Below are 16,248 nucleotides of genomic sequence, written 5' to 3' on the forward strand. Positions count from 1 at the left end.
TCACATAAAAGAGGATTGGCGTAATTCGCGTGTTTGAGTGCGACGTAGGAAGAATCCTGAAAAGTTTTATTATTTAGAATTCATCGTCCTATATGACGAATACAGATTCTAGTCACTTTAGAATGAAGACATTATGGCATGCAGTACAGTAGTTTAATGTGCATAAAGACACCTGAAGATGGCACATTAGTGCTGAAACATGTAGTGTGGAAGTGAAGAATAAGGTGAAAAAGTGTATACACTGTAAGACGGTCAGCATAAACCATGGACACTACCCAGTAATTTTGTCTTTTGTATGAAGTTAACCTTGGAGAATAATGTGGGATAAAATTTTATGTGGAATTGTGCAGCAGAATACAGTAGTATATTAATTTTTACAGCTGTGGCAGTTCCTTCTTATTCCAATAGTACATTTATTTGTGAATCTCCGAATATGTTGTCTTACTTCTGCTGGAAACAATTCTGCCAAAATTTGGCCTATCCATGGCATTCTATAACTTTTAAACTTTTTAGTACCACTTTCCATCTCAGCCAAACTGAGTTCAGGTACTCATTGTCTAGCCCAGGCATGTCCAACTTCAAACAGGTTGTGATCGACTTTTTAGTGTCAAAACTTCCAGTGTTCTTCCACCCCCTCCTATCGTCATACCTCGCTTTAAGCAAAAATATTGGTAAAAATAACATGACACATGATGTTTGTTGTAAAAGCAACATAAATTGAAAGTATAGACTACTTTAATATGTATTTTCCCTTCAAAATCGGAATATAATCATATTATATTACAAGTGAATTTACATGCTTTTCACATATACTTTCCTTATAGGCCTGTGAGTTCAACCAAAAATCGTCCTGCGATCGATCGGTCGATCGCGATCGACGCGTTACACATTCCTCGTTTAACCTAAGGTATTTAAGTCTGCTTGAGATACATCTAGTGTAGACCAGTTGTCTTGACAAAGCTTCTGTGTTTTTCCTTAGTACCTCAGAAAAATCATGGTACAGTACTGCAAATCAAGCCCATTTCTTCTTGCATGCATGTTTACGAACCTATCATTCGATGCTGTACAATAAGTGGTGTTGAAAGCATCATTAAATTAACGGAGTATAAATACAATAAATGCAAAATCAGAATTTCATGGACCCACAGCCTAGCCACTCTGGAAATTTCTTGCCTTTTATAGTATTTGAAAATTCTTAATGCATTTTAATTCAGAAAAATACATTCCCTGGGGATGTAAATTGTAATCCCAACATTCACTGCTGTGAGAACAGAAAATACTAGAATAAACAGATTTGAGTCCATGATTTATTTAAACCGTCTTGCAGTGCATACACTCATCTATCTCCTTCTCTCACTCGCACTACATGTTTCGGCACAAAAATGCCATCTTCAGGTGCTTACTCAATCCACGCCAAACTAGTTCATTGCATGCCTTGTCCTCACATTAAAATAACTAAAATATATATCTATCATATACATTGACAAATGTCAAACGTTAAAAATATTAAAATTGTGCCGGATTCCTCATCTCTACGTCGCATCTCACTACGCCAGTCACGCCCATCCTCCTCTGTTGGAGCAATCCTTCACTATCGTGTGTGTGTTGTGCTTTTGTTGTGTCTTGCTCCTGTATAACACATGCAGTCACAGGAGAAAGACACAACAAAAGCACAACACACACACGATAGTGAAGGAGTGCTCCAACAGAGGAGGATGGGCGTGACTGGCATAGTGAGATGCGACGTAGAGATGAGGAATCCGGCACAATTTTAATATTTTTAACGTTTGACATTTGTCAAGGTATATGATAGATATATATTTTAGTCATTTTAATGTGAGGACAGGGCATGCAATGAACTAGTTTGGCGTGGATTGAGTAAGCACCTGAAGATGGCATTTTCGTGCCGAAACAAGTAGTGCGAGTGAGAGAAGGAGATAGATGAGTGTATGCACTGCAAGACGGTTTAAATAAATCATGGACTTAAATCAGTGCAACAGGACGCTAAAATATAACAAACAGATGTGTTTTAGTTTTTAAGGCACCCGCGTTCACGTCAGGTTACAATACAAGTATGTGAGGGGCAAAATTACGCTTAAAATGGTCAGTTTCATTTGATATGCAGTATAAAGATTCGACTTTTGGAGGGCATATATTTAAGCTTGCTATATTTTGAATTGATTCGTGTAAAAAGGGCAATTTTCGACTTGTATTAAATCACTTGTTTTGGGATTGGTGGACGATGACGTCATGACCGTGATGCTTTGCTTTGGATGCCATTGGAGCGCCGAGTTGGAGGAGTTGGTGAGCGGTCGGTAGCGTAAGGTAGGCAGGGTAGGCAGCATGTGCAGTGTCAGTATATACTACTCTTCATTAGCATAAGTGTGCTTTTAGGTGGTTGTGCTTAGTAAATGGATGAAAAACGTAAGTTTTGTATTATCCATGTAGAAATTTAGACGCATATTGCATAATCAGAAAGTGTAGCAGTTCTTAATTACGAGAACAGTTGCGTCAGCGCATAAATTTTGGTAACGTAGCTGTAAGTTATCAGCCGAGTAGTATTGTGTTCACTGTTATGGAAAGGGTATTGCATTTTATTCAGTAATTCGTGGCAGGAAAAATTACAGGTGAATATGTATGGACAGATAGAATATAAAGGCATGAATTATTAAATGGTACAACACCATGACGTTTCATATTGGTTGAAACTTATATCGAGAAGATAACGGAAATGGAAGTACAGTGAACAAGAAATTTAAGATGGTGGTCTGTGAGTTCATGGACGTAAGTGTAGAGTTTTTGTGTGAAAGCTTATACTTCACTCATTGTTACAGTGGTGTAGAAGTGTAAGAGTCTGTTTAATGGTTTTAGAATGTAATATTGAACGTGATCTGAAAATGTATTGTAAACGCAGTAAATCTTCTACCTACTATACAATTCACCCACAAAGCACGTGCTTTGCATTGTAAAGAAAAATTCTGAATTCCACTGATTAACGTTAAAAATATTTTTATTCTTGCGTGGAAGTTCGTTTTATTTCTTCCAAATACAATTGAACTTGTTCAATAAATTAGCACATTTTGATCGTATAGTAACAGCAATAAGAAATACATCACACGTGCTTCCAAACATAAAGAGAATTCGGCATAAACGTTAACTGATTCCATACATGGAAAAGGTTACACAAACGTTCTATCTTAAGGCATCACTGCTGGTTCACAACGGCTGCTGTATAAACTTGGGGACCTTACATTTAGCCATGCCATTGGGCATGGTATAATACATTTTTTGTTGTAGAAAGGAACATCATAAGCATACTCGTGACATGCTGTAGCAGTAACTAATAAAGTAAGGAAACTGTAGTAATTGGTCCCTCGAAGTCTGTCTGCAGCTGATAGGCATCTATTTACAGACTCGGAGGGCTGGTTGTCTAGAAGTAGCAGAGATGTTAATTGAAGCAGAATGACCTCAGGTGAGGGACATATGCTGGTAGGGAGTATTGCTACTGTTAGTTGACAAGATAAGCTTACTGTCATGTTTGTCCTCAAAATACATCGTAGGTGAGGGGGCTCATGAGAAAATTTTTTTTGTGAAGGTCATCAGTAATAAGCAGAGCGGATGGGTTCAAACACAGGTCAATCTGGCCCCCATTGCTGTAGGAAATATATCCCATTAGTGTATTCCCTTTATAGTACAGCCTATCTGAACATGGGACCATTGGATTGGTCAGAATTAAGTAAATAAAATGTGCAATATTTCAATAGAGGAGTATGCAGTTGAAGCATAATTAATAAAGGCTCTGAGGAACTCGACCATGCTTGTTTTAATATGCTTATGGTCATAGAAGGGTACCATACAAGTATTACAGGTCTGTATTATGAGGATGTATGAACTAACATTTGGTGTTAGCACAGCCCGTAATGCATGCCCTTCCAGACATCATGGGATGATGGTGAGTTTGTGTGGACCCTATGGACGTTATGTGAAAATGGCAGGCTTTGGACCTCTGTCATGTAGGTCTCTATCAGGGATTAAAAAAACACGTTTGCTGTGAAATCTTGCTCCTTTTGTAATTTTAATGAGGGATTGCAAGTGATTTTTGGATGGAACTAGAAGAAAATCATACTTCCGGGCTTAAGCTATGTCAGTCTACTGAAAGAAATGGGAATGGAGCTGACGAGATGCACGACTTTGCACCTTTTGTTTTTTACGTCAAGACATTATGAACGTTGTGGCACACTACCAAAAAAAAACCTAATGAATATGTAATTTGCATAGAAAATGTTACCAGTACTGACATGAAACTTGCAGGATTCCTTGCCAGTGGACGGAGATTAGGTTCACAATGGAGATCAGCACTTTGTTTCCAGTAATCAGTGAACAAGTAAGAAATTTTCTGTCAGTATTCCAAAATTCTTGAAGGGGCTCCATAGACACTTGTCAGGGTGCCAAGGTTTGAATGGGTGGTCACTATCCCAGACTGTTAGTGATGCTAAGTGTACAGCACACTTTTGGAGATGTAGGGTGGGGCTATGAAGGTATATATTATTCAGACAAATTTTAACGATACAAAGGATATATTTGTAACTGTGAACACAACAGTACAAAGGTTATTTATATAAATGTTGAACACAGCATGTTTCGACCCTTCTTGGGTCATCAAGTGTGTCGCAGTTTACATTAGTTGCTGAACTTTTGTTCAGATATGTCTCCATATTTTATTCATGTTTGACTAAAAGATTATGTAATTATTGCTTAGTAATAAACTCTAGTTCATTCACTCTTTGGCTTTCAGCTGTATTGATGTAAAATTAAATTAAATTTGAAGTTAGATGAGAAACTAATTTAGAAATTAATTAGAATAAAGTTAAAAGAATTTCAGTACTACACCCATTGTGTATGGGTTTGTATTAAATTTCCAAGTTACATAAACGTGAATAAACAATCTGAATTGGTTGTGAATGTCTTGGTGATTCTTGCCTTGTTTCTTCTTTGGGATTGTTTGGTAGTTGGAGGCCAGGTCGTGATGTTATGGGTCTCTTGTGCTGTATGTTCGTACGTGCTACTACTAATTTATACTGTAATGGGTTGTAGGTGAGATGGCCAGGGCATGTAGCACGAATGGAGGGGAGGAATGCATACAGGATATTGGTGGGAAAGCCAGAAGGAAAGAGACCACTGGGACTTAGGTGGGTGGACAATATTAAAATGGGTCTTAGAGAGATAGAATGGGGTGGATTGATCTGGTTCAGTATAGGGACCAGTGGAGAGCTCTTGTGAACACTGTAATGAACCTTCAGGTTCCATAAAATGCTGGGAAATTCTTGAGTAACTGCACAATTGGTGGCTCCATGCGTGAAGAGTGGGTTATAGGTTGAGATGTGTGTGTTCACATTTTCTTTGTGATACTTAGTGAAGCTCGCATCATGTTCTGTATCTGATCAATTAGACTCTATCAAAGCTCACTTGCATGCAGTACAGTGATACATTTTTTTATCCACCGACGTGGAAGCTAATCTGTTGGTGTTGGAAACTGTGTATCATTAGCTTTCAGATGAGCCTAGAATTAACTCTAGTTAAATTAGGACCCCAAATTATCCCACTTTTTGCAGGTTGTCTTGCCAAAGAAAGTGAGTTTTCCCCATAAAATTTTGAAATGGCCATGACAAAAGAGAGTGAAAATTTAACATTTTCACTCATTCTTGTAGGGCTTAGAAGCCCACTGAATTTTATTGCAGTGTGATGGGTTCTAGAAAACCAAGATTAATGACTGTGGGGATCCGTTGCACTGACCACGTGATTCCCACTATGTGCAAAAGTTGGCACTAACTTCGCCGACAAGCAGCGGTTGCTTGGTATAGTTCGCTTGCAGAATAGAGGCCACAGAGTTTTGTTTTCTGATGGCTTTGGGCCCAAAGTTAGTGTTTCTCTGTGTTCATTTGACATGTGATGAACCTTTGAAGTAACAGCATTTAATTTGCAACATGTACCTAATAATGTTGATGTGTGAGACAGTGTTTACAGTGAATAAGTTATTTTGTTGTAATTAATGACGAGATAATAAAGGTCTTATCTCGTGGGGATGTGGCTTGCATAATGGCAAGATCTTGAACCCCCCACTCAACTCTATACTTACCACTGCTGATCCTTTGTAATTCCAACTCCTTCCTATTAGCTGCATTAGGCAAACAGTATGAAAGCATCATGTGCCCAAATTGGTTACAAAAATAAAGAATTCTTGACCTTCTTCCTAATCATGTACTACTAGAGTGATTGTCAAAGCATGTAAAGAGCAAAGAAGTGTAACACTTTGCACTCGACCATAACGAGGCAGCAGATTTGAACTCTTGGAAATAAAACAGTTACATCTTGACACATGCAGAGTACCATGAAATTCACACTTAATGTTCTTGTATATACTGAAGTGATTATTTTTTCTGGTCCCAGCCCAACAATAAAAACTTTATTTTCCTGTATTAATGAATTTTGATTTAGTAAAGAACCAAAATTTAGTATAAGAAAATTTTGACCCTTGATTGTAATTGTGATCAAAGTATCCATCAGTATTCATGTTTTCCTTCTGCAGAGTATGTCTAGTTCATGTCATTTATTATTTCAGAAATTAATTTGAAACCACTGGTTGTATTGTATTTGTGTAGGAACTGTTTTATTTAATTGCTTTGTATAAAAAAATCATTTTATCATAATTGTATATAGTAAGGCTTACAAGTACATGAAGAATTTCTGGATTTAACTCTGCATAACCCCCATATTAAAGGAAACCTCAGTTTATTGTTAAGATAAGTCATTCTTTCAGAGATGGATTAAATAGGGATTTCACTGTGTGTACATTATATGTGCAGGAGTATGCCTCATGCACCCAGAGGCCTAAGTGAACTATTATTACCTCAGCTCACTGCTTTTATGTCAGGCTGTTCCCATGAAACACTAGTCTAAATATATTTCATTTCATTGATGCAAATTTGGTCTGATTTAACTAGTATAGTCTTCAAACAGAAGGAGTACTGTCAATATAATCAATAGTTATAAAAGTATGTAAGTTTTGAGGTTTTCACGGCGAAGACAATGAAGAAAGTTGTCTTCTGGGTTTAGGCACCATGTATTCTTCGTTTTGGCCAAAACGAAGAATACACGGTGCCTAAACCCAGAAGACAACTTTCTTCAATAGTTATATAAGTTATGGTACCAGTACCCATTTTTCTTTGCAGCATCCCTTGGGTGCTGTTTCAAAGTGTAGTGCCTCCTGCAATTGTGGGTTGACGTGCTATGATAAATTTTCCCCATCTTAGGCTGATAACCCACTGATGTGACTAGTTGCAAGTGGCTAGCCACGTCACTGGGTTATCAGCCTAAACTGCAGTTGAATAATTGACCGCAAGCGACTTGGCAGTCATGCCGCATTAGTGGGTTATGCACTATATACACTAATACAACTATCGGATACGTGTGGCAAAGAGCGGCTAGCTGTGTCGGTGGGTTGTCGGCCTTAGAATCAATTTTTGTGTGCCCTTTGTGTTATATGGGTTTGAGGCCTATTAAGCTGGCCTTTCCAGAATGGATTTGGACATCCTAAAGTACCTTTTTTGCATCTGTATACATAACAGCAGGCTCGGTGGCCTAATAACATTCTTTCTGTTTGGGTTCTGTAATCCTTGCACTTGTTATAATAGAAATACAGGGTAATACAGACGTCATGTGTGGAGGACACTAGAGATATAATCTACCTAGGCCAGATGCGTGTGTGGTTCCAGTTCACTCTGTTTGAAACCTGTGACTTTAATATTTTTGTTTTAAGAAAGGTACATAATAAAGAAAGGTGTATGAGGAGACCACAGTAAAAGGTAAGGTTGTCTCTGTGCTTGAACTAATTAAGCCCTACACCATGAATATGTATGGGGGAGTGGATGTACAGATCCACATATTCTTGATCTCAGAACTAGTTGGAGGCGAGGTCATCACAGTATAAAAGGTAAAATCATGTACGGAGGCGTTATTGAATGTGCCATACCAACATTGAAGCCCAAAGTAATGGGAACTTTTCCTACAAATTTTAATGAAGGATTCATACAATTTAGTAAAAACTCAAACTGGGAATTAAAAGACACTTATGATGGGTGAACTAAACATCATGATTCTGGTAAGTAGATACTATAGGGTTCTGATGATGGTGTATAACAGAGATAACGGTTTTTTGGACTTTGTCCATAGTCTGGATTCTAAATTCTAGTACCTTAACGTACACATATATGCCACATTAACACACCAGTAAAAGGTAAAGTCCCTGTCCTCGGTGAATTAAGCACTATCCCATGAAGGTGTATGGGGGAGGAGATGGTTGCATAGTCAGTATAGTGACTGGCTATGGGCTGCATGAATTAGGGATTGGAGTTCAAGTCCTGGTAGGGTCAAGAATTTCCTCCAAATCCTCCAGACCAGCCCTGGGGCCCATCCAACCTTTTGTCCAGTGCGTAATGGGGAAATCTTTTCCCTGGGGGTAAAGCAGACCAACTCCAGCTAGTGGCAAGGTCAGGAAAATGTGGATCTATAAGATTTTATGAACAGTTTTGTAAAAACCTCAAGTGATTGTATGAAAAGCAGTTGTTAATAGAATGCGCTTTAGAGTTTGTACATGTCAGAATATTGAGTAAATATTTCATGTTGTATTGTGCCTGTTTAATATTAGTATAATCCCAAGATATCCCGATTCTACCATTAGAGCTTCCATGTAAAGGTTTTAATTATGTAATGTGGCAAATCACTCATTCCTTCCCACAAAACTTAGCTCCATGGTATTGAGTTCAGTAGCAGTGTTGTGGGTAATTTCAAAACGTGTTTTGCTTAGTAACATTTTGTTGTGGCACAGTTTTAGAGCCTGGCCTTCAAAGGTCCTAATACTGCAAAGTACATAAAAGATATTACTTACATATGTCCTTTATGCTCGAAGTGTCAGGATTGCAGGACGGCTGTGACGTCATACCTATCAACACAGTGTTACCACAAAATGCATTGGAAAATACGCTAGGCATGGCTCACGTTTTGGAATTGCCCCCCCCTAGGACTACTACTGACTTTAAGTGCGAGGGGACACCAGGGAAACTGGCAACCGCAGCGTTTACCCGTTTCCCTGGTGTGCCTTCGTCGTGATACTACCGTGACGCTGATGGGAGAAATGCTGTTCATGTTGGTAGAGGTAGAAGCGGGAGGGCCAGAGAAAGCAAGGGAGGGAAATTCTCAGTCTAAATTTATCAGACAGTTCCAAAATAAGTTTATCTAGAACAAGCTTTGTGGTCTAGTGGGTAAGACAGTGGACTGGCAAGCTCATGATCAGCAGTTCAAGACCAACTGGCAGCCGATAGGAAAAGACTTTGATAAATATTATTTTCTGTCAAATCCAAAGGCGGTATAATTCATCAGGAAGTTCCAAAATTGTTTTTAACGTGAAAGCATCGTGGTCTAGAGGACAAGGTACCGGACCAGCAATCCACACTTCAGCAGTTCGAGTCCACCGGGATATAGAAGATATAAAACTACACAAAGAGGAGTTAGGAGATTGGAAGACAGGTGGCAATAGTAGATAGGATTCTCAAGAATTTCTAGCACAGCCACAATTTTTGTAAAACTTCCATTCTCTGCTAGATGGCAGGGGGAAATTTTTCAGAATAATTTTCGGTGCACCCATAATTCTTAGTATCCAGGAACGCCGGCAGGTGGCACTTTGTTTCTTGTGCCGCCGTATAGACTGGCAGTGGTTGATGCCATCTTTAAGGATAGTACCCACTAGATGCCAGGAATGTGGAATCAAAGGATTTGGTAGGAGCTACGTAACCCACCAGGAAATTTGGGCAGTTTGGCTCGTCAGTACTCTCCCCCCACCACACTGCCTAAAAATACAATGGCAGAAACAATATGGAATCTTTTGGCCCTGCATATATGAAACGTAACCCCAAAACGGGCTTAATTATAGTTTTAAAACCCGGGAAAGGGGAAAACCAATCTACTGGGAAGTATTGGAGCACATTAAAAATCATTTGCAAGAGCATTACAGTTTTTAAACCACATACTCATACAAAGCAGTCTCCTGCAAACAGTACTACTGAAGTTTGATATGAAAATTACCTCCAACCTAAATAGCAGAAATGTATCGAGGATAAAAGCAGCGTGTACAAGAGGAAATTAAAAGGTAAAAAATGAAACTCCATTGATTGAAAAGTGCATCTCGGTTTTGTTGAGCATACAACAGCAATTTAGTAAAAATAACTTATTGCTACAAGTGACAAAATCCCAACACTGAATATTACTTCCAAAGGAAATCATTTTAATTTATACTTTGTCAAAATTACTGAGGAGTCCATTAATGTATCTAAAACCTCAGTGGACTTTTACTGAAGTACAAAGCATTACCAATCCACAAAATCACTCTCTTCACTTGTCACTGAGAACGTCAAATCCAGCACATGAAAGTAAAGTTTTAATTTTGTGTGGCAGTGAATTGTTCTAGAGTGAATCTGTAAGTAAACTGAGACACAACTTTGCAAATAAGCACTGATCCTATAAACATGCAACAGTGCATAAATATGAATGGAATTGTAATGCAAAAGGGAAGATAATGGGAAATAATACAACATTAATGGACAACTATTTGTGCACAAGAGTAAAGAAAATGATACAGGAGCCCACACTTCACATTACATTGTTTCAAACATGGGCATTAAATGTAAACTTTATTGATGTCTATGGTACATACACAATTGAATGTGGTGTTCTTACAGTAACAAACACTGGCCTCCTACATGGTTACCAGTTTGCAGTCAAGAAAAATACAGTTAAAACCACAGACAGTAATCAAAAGCAAAAGTAGTGATCCTCTGCATCTGAGGACATTTCACCAAGTTCATCCCACCCCTCCCCATCAATCAGCCACAAACATCCGCATAACGTGCACAAGACCAACAAAGTGTTCCAATTCTTTAAGACAACCTAAACCCTAACTACATTAACCACAGAACAGAATGGGGCCACTGACAACCTGCCTGAGTCACTATCTAGTGTGGGTCCACACCAGCAACTGTACACATTCAACAAACTGAAAGTATCCTGACTTGGACCTTTTGATAGTTGCCAGTGCTCCACAGGCAAGGCCTCAAGTGAAAGTAGGAGAACAATACAAGGGGATCACAACACAATATGCAGTACAAGAGTCCTAGGTGTCTTCTATCCTTCAGGCCTCATAGTTGCACCAGTTATGGCACAAGCAGGGACTGACTCTATAACTGATATTTTTGAGCTCTTGTTCAAGGGATGGAAGACAGCCCAAGACTAATTTCTTGTTAATTTGGAAAGATTCACATACTTTTAGTGAAGCCTGACAGTCGGAGAGGATATAACTGCTGCTAATTCTTCTGGCTGCTTATTCACTCATTATACATGTCTTTATGGCATATATTTCAGCTGAAAACTGTGGTGTCTGCCCAGGATGAAATGTGGAAAGAGACCTTTCTCTTCTCCATTACATCCAGAGTGGCACTGAGGTCCACCCAGTATATCCAATAAGTACCATGGGGTAAGGCAGTAGGGGCATGAAGTTGACCACTTACCCCCACTCTAGTGCCAAGGCAAGCGTGGTGTAGCCATATCTCCACTCCCCCATACATGTTCATGACCTGGTGCCTAATTAAGCCCAGGAATAATTTTACATTCTACCTTGCATAAGCTAGAATTCTGTAGAACTTAAGTCTATGTAATGCAGCAAAACTTCTGCTACTAGCAGATGTACAGTGGTTCCAAGGACTTCAACTGCAGCTGTTGTATTCAAAGCTCCAATTATCCCTAAGCAGGCCATCCTACAGAGTTCAACTCTGCTAGCCTGCAACTTAACCAAACTAATACAACATGATGATGGGTCTTGTTGCCATGGTGCCTCTAGAGGTCCAGAAGGCTCTACATTACTTCATCCTGCAACTGACAGCATCCTTCCTCCATTATTATTCCAAAGTATCTGGCTTCAGCGGACAGTCCTTTTCCTGCATGTAGCCCTACTCTTATCTTAAAGAGACAGGTACAGTCCATCACAACAGTCTTGCATTATTCTCATATATATGTTACCATCTCTAAGAAAATCTCATTTACTAGGGTGGCCATACCACCTTCATACTGTACTGCACAGTAGCCATTACCTTTGTGCTCTGAAGTTCATTCATAGGCTTCGCATCAGTAAGGACAAAATGTTCCCCTTCAGATATGAAGTTCCTCAGCATATTTTCCATATTTCTGTCATACAGCGGGTTCAGTCCCATGTCTACTGGTAGCTAAATACTGTGTAAAATGCTCCTAACAGAATCTTTTCAGGTTTGTCTTCATACGTATGCTTTGCATCCCATTGTGTATGTCACTGCTATATAAGCTTTCCATCCATCACAACTACTTTACACTTCTAATAACTGATAGGCCTGAATGTCAATTAAATCGGTTGGTTTACTGTTATTTTATGCTGCATGTTACCTAACTGGCAGGCAAATGTGTTTCAGTGCAAGAGGCTTTCTTGTAATTCCCCAACAAACATTTACTCAAGAAGTGTGAGTACAGACAGTGACTGACTGGTCCAGTCTGCATGCCTGGTTGAGGCACAAACATAACGTTGACCTGCCTCATGGCCACAGGCACAGTAACAAACCGTTTCACAACATGCTGTAAAGCAGGAGATATGCTTTCATCTGGTCATACCAATTATGCTTTAAAACATTAACTGGATATTTGATTCCTGATGGCCAGGAACCAGTCATCCATTTCAGTTCTCGTTTCTGCACACCCACACTTAACTCCTATGTTCTGGGCCACTCCTCAATCCTCTAAAATTTGGGAAATAAATTTCTTATGGTTCCTTCACCAAGATCTTGTGACATTGTAGGTGTGTGACTGAGTCCCAGTCTGATTTGTGGTCAGTTACTTGGCACTCATCTTGCAAATAATCTGTGGACCCCAAGCACTTCAAGGATGATGTGTGCTCTTGCAACAACCTGGCATCCACCGTCTTGTTGCATCAGGCCTTCACACCTGCCACATTATCTGCTTGCTACTGCACTACTCATGAGGTAGTACAGAACAGCCACTTGTAAATTTTGTGCACAAGTTCTTACACCCATAACATATGAGCCACAAACCTCCTCTTGCATTGATGGATTCTTTCTGTACAGACACTTGATCACAGCATGCATCTCCACATGGGATGTGTTGCCATTTTCAACCAACACCGTCCCTACAATATCACATTTCATGCATCCTTCATGTGACACCGAAGCACAATCTAGGCCATACGTTCAAATGCACATGGTTGCACTCACACTGCAGATCTGCCAACAAATATTATTCACCGAACAATTCACATATAACCACTGTCCACTTAAGCATGCACTAAAATCAAAGTACTTTCTTTTCTATTGTAAACACTGCATATCTGATAAACACCTTCCTCCCATATGTATGCCATCAATGAGGTAGCAGTTTCTAGAACAGATTTTGTACAGTGATGAAGTACCAGAGCGAAGAATACAACCACTCACTACTCAATAATTATTTTCCAGTGTGAAAACACTGTTAACAAGCAGCCTTATTCTTGATCAATTGCTCTGTCACTGTAGTTCTAACCAACAAAACAGAATGTACTTGCTGTTACTTCTGAATCACTAGCATTGTGTGCGAGATAGTCCTATCCTATGAAACCTTTGCATTATTTAACCATCTCATCAACCTAACACAGAATTTAGCACAAATAATTTCCCAGTGCCAAGATTCGAAGGACATTCTATTCCTGCCAGGGACAGAGATTCTCTTCACCACTGTGTTCAGACCACCTCGGACATACCCACCCCCTACTGTTCAATTAGAACCTGTGGCTCTTCCCCCAGGACAAAATTAGGATAGCATTTCTCTTCCATCTAGTTCTGAGGACACAGTTAACTTTTGACTCTTAACTGTTCTGTGGCTGCATCAGTAAAGGTCATAAAGAGTAAGAACACCACACACCAAATGTTACATGTTATCTCGACGTTTTCTTCTTCTGCTCTTGTCCTCCTCCTGGATGCACTGGTGTTACTTTAACATTTTCTCTTACCTTTTGATGCTTCAGGGAATGACCATGTCTTGTTGATAGTCTGTAGCTCTATTACACACTGGTTCCTCTACTCATGTACAGGGGTGTGCTACCAAAGTATAACTACCTTACTCATTCTTACATTCAAGTGTCAACTGCCAATTTTGAAAACAGTCTGATTTCCAGAATGGAAAAAGGCTCATAATTTCTTTGTAGTTTTTACTTAACACCATACAACTGGGACAGGACTGCTTCTTGGGCAGATTGTTCATTTTGAAGTTTTAAGTACAGTGAAACCTTGATTCGTTTTTGTTGGGGATCCTGAAAAAACGATGGATATGGAAACACAATAGACAGGGGGCCTATATAAGACAATAAAAATGGTCACATTTGCCTATATGTAGTTACTAAATCAATGATATTTCTACTGTCAAGTCCAATTTGTATTACTTCTTTTTAAAAAAGTCATTAATCGTTTGTTTAGTAGCCCCTTTCCTTTTCAAACTGAATAATAACCTATCAACGTTAACAATGTTTGCTCGGTCTCTTTAAGTAATGTTGTGAGCATACATGAACACTTTCACTGACTGTAATGCACAAAGTACTTCTGAAAAACTTGGCAATGGTTCAAACATGGTTTCACTGTCACCATCACCACCATCACCTTGCCCCTTCTCCATGCAATTTCCACTTCCCATCACACCACCACACCACACGTTGAGAGCTCCTGGTCCACAGACATGTAGGCATCAAAGTCCACATCAGTGGTGCTTGCACCCCTGCCGAACCCAGTGATGCCATCCTCACCATTTCTGTCGACCTCCGTCATGTCTGACCCTTCTTGATTCTTCTACATGTGGCCACACTTCAGAAAACAGTTCTGGATTGTGAACTGGGTCACTTGTTGCCATGCCAAAACAAAATGAATGGCACACAAGATGTCAATCTTAAGTTGGACCCCTTTCCCTGCGTCCATCAAGTATACAGCCCTCTGCGCTAGCTACTTCCTGCACACCTGCTTGAAGCACTTGATCAGACCCAAACAAGAGGCTGTATGACACTGGGTGCAATTCAGGGAGTTAAAAACTTCTTTACATTTTTTAATCATCATGGTTTCGCTGACTTCCCAGTGATGATGGGTACCCATTTGTCTGAGTCATCCCTGTTTGTGCACTGTAGCACCGTTTGCACTTTTTCCTCCACGGCAGGGTATCTCCTTTCAATGCCAATGTTCAGTCTGGCAGGCTGTTCAAAAAGAGGCATGTTTCATCTGCATTATAGATGTCCTGAGCACTGTAGCCCTCCAGCAGCTCTTGTAAGCCTTTCGAACCAGAGGTCTGTGGTGGTGTCCACAGTACTCCTGGCCAATTTTTTAAATACCAGGTCATGGCATTGCCTGAAGTGGGAGAGCCAACCGTTTGAACCTGAAAGGTTTTCAATCCCCACTGTTGCAGCTATTTGAGGGATTTCTCCTGCAGGATGGTCCCATCCACAGGTGCCTGATGCTTGGGCCTGCTGGTACCAGGCAAAGAGGACATTTTCCAGCTTGCTGTAGGTTGACTCCTTGCCCATCTTCCTCTTCTTGGCTGATCTACCACACTTAAAACAGCCTGCTTTTTGATCTCCCTTTTCTTTGCAATAATCGAATTTAGGCTTGATGGTGGCAGCCCTAATCACCTGGCTGTGTCGGCCCTCTTCTCTGATGGGGTTTCCCCGCCTCTTCCAAGTCCGAACTTGTTTCACAGGAAATGCCATGTGGTAGAAAATTGTTTTAAAGATAATGACACTAGCAATAACACAAAGAGGACCGAACAGCACTCAACTAGGCGTAAGCATGGGTCGAAATGATTCACATTTACATACGGGAAAGTTTTCCCAGCTGGACAGACTCTCACAAGCCCCCCCTTCCCCTCTAGCTCATTGTTGCTAGGTAAGACGAGCTCAAGGTTGCACAATGCACAACTAACGGTACAGAGATAAAACTGCAACTTGCTATACCACATTCCAAAAACATCAACCGCTGTTACTATTGATGCGTACTAACATTTCTGTGTGTGGTGTTGCTCTTTCTTAAAAACTATCAACTATTAACGTTCTTTGGGACTAAAAATTGCGACAAACAGATGTGGGAAAACAATACG

At 39.9% G+C, this 16,248-nt stretch overlaps 1 protein-coding gene across 2 annotated transcripts in view; it reads right to left on the reverse strand.

The window, feature by feature from the left end:
- The window catches only part of LOC111869276 (Kv channel-interacting protein 1), an 89,472-nt gene that overhangs the window by 63,302 nt on the left and 9,922 nt on the right, over positions 1 to 16,248 (reverse strand). Inside the window, exon 6 of one of the 2 annotated variants that reach the window (XM_033753371.1) lies at positions 8,945 to 8,998. In XM_033753371.1, the coding sequence (XP_033609262.1) occupies positions 8,945 to 8,998 (54 nt within the window). Of the gene's footprint in view, positions 1 to 8,944; positions 9,082 to 16,248 lie in introns of those variants that run through there. The other variant, XM_033753372.1, reaches the window with a different exon arrangement.

The sequence above is a fragment of the Cryptotermes secundus genome, unplaced genomic scaffold (assembly GCF_002891405.2).
Source record: "Cryptotermes secundus unplaced genomic scaffold, Csec_1.0 scaffold124, whole genome shotgun sequence".
Taxonomy (NCBI): Eukaryota; Metazoa; Arthropoda; class Insecta; order Blattodea; family Kalotermitidae; genus Cryptotermes; species Cryptotermes secundus.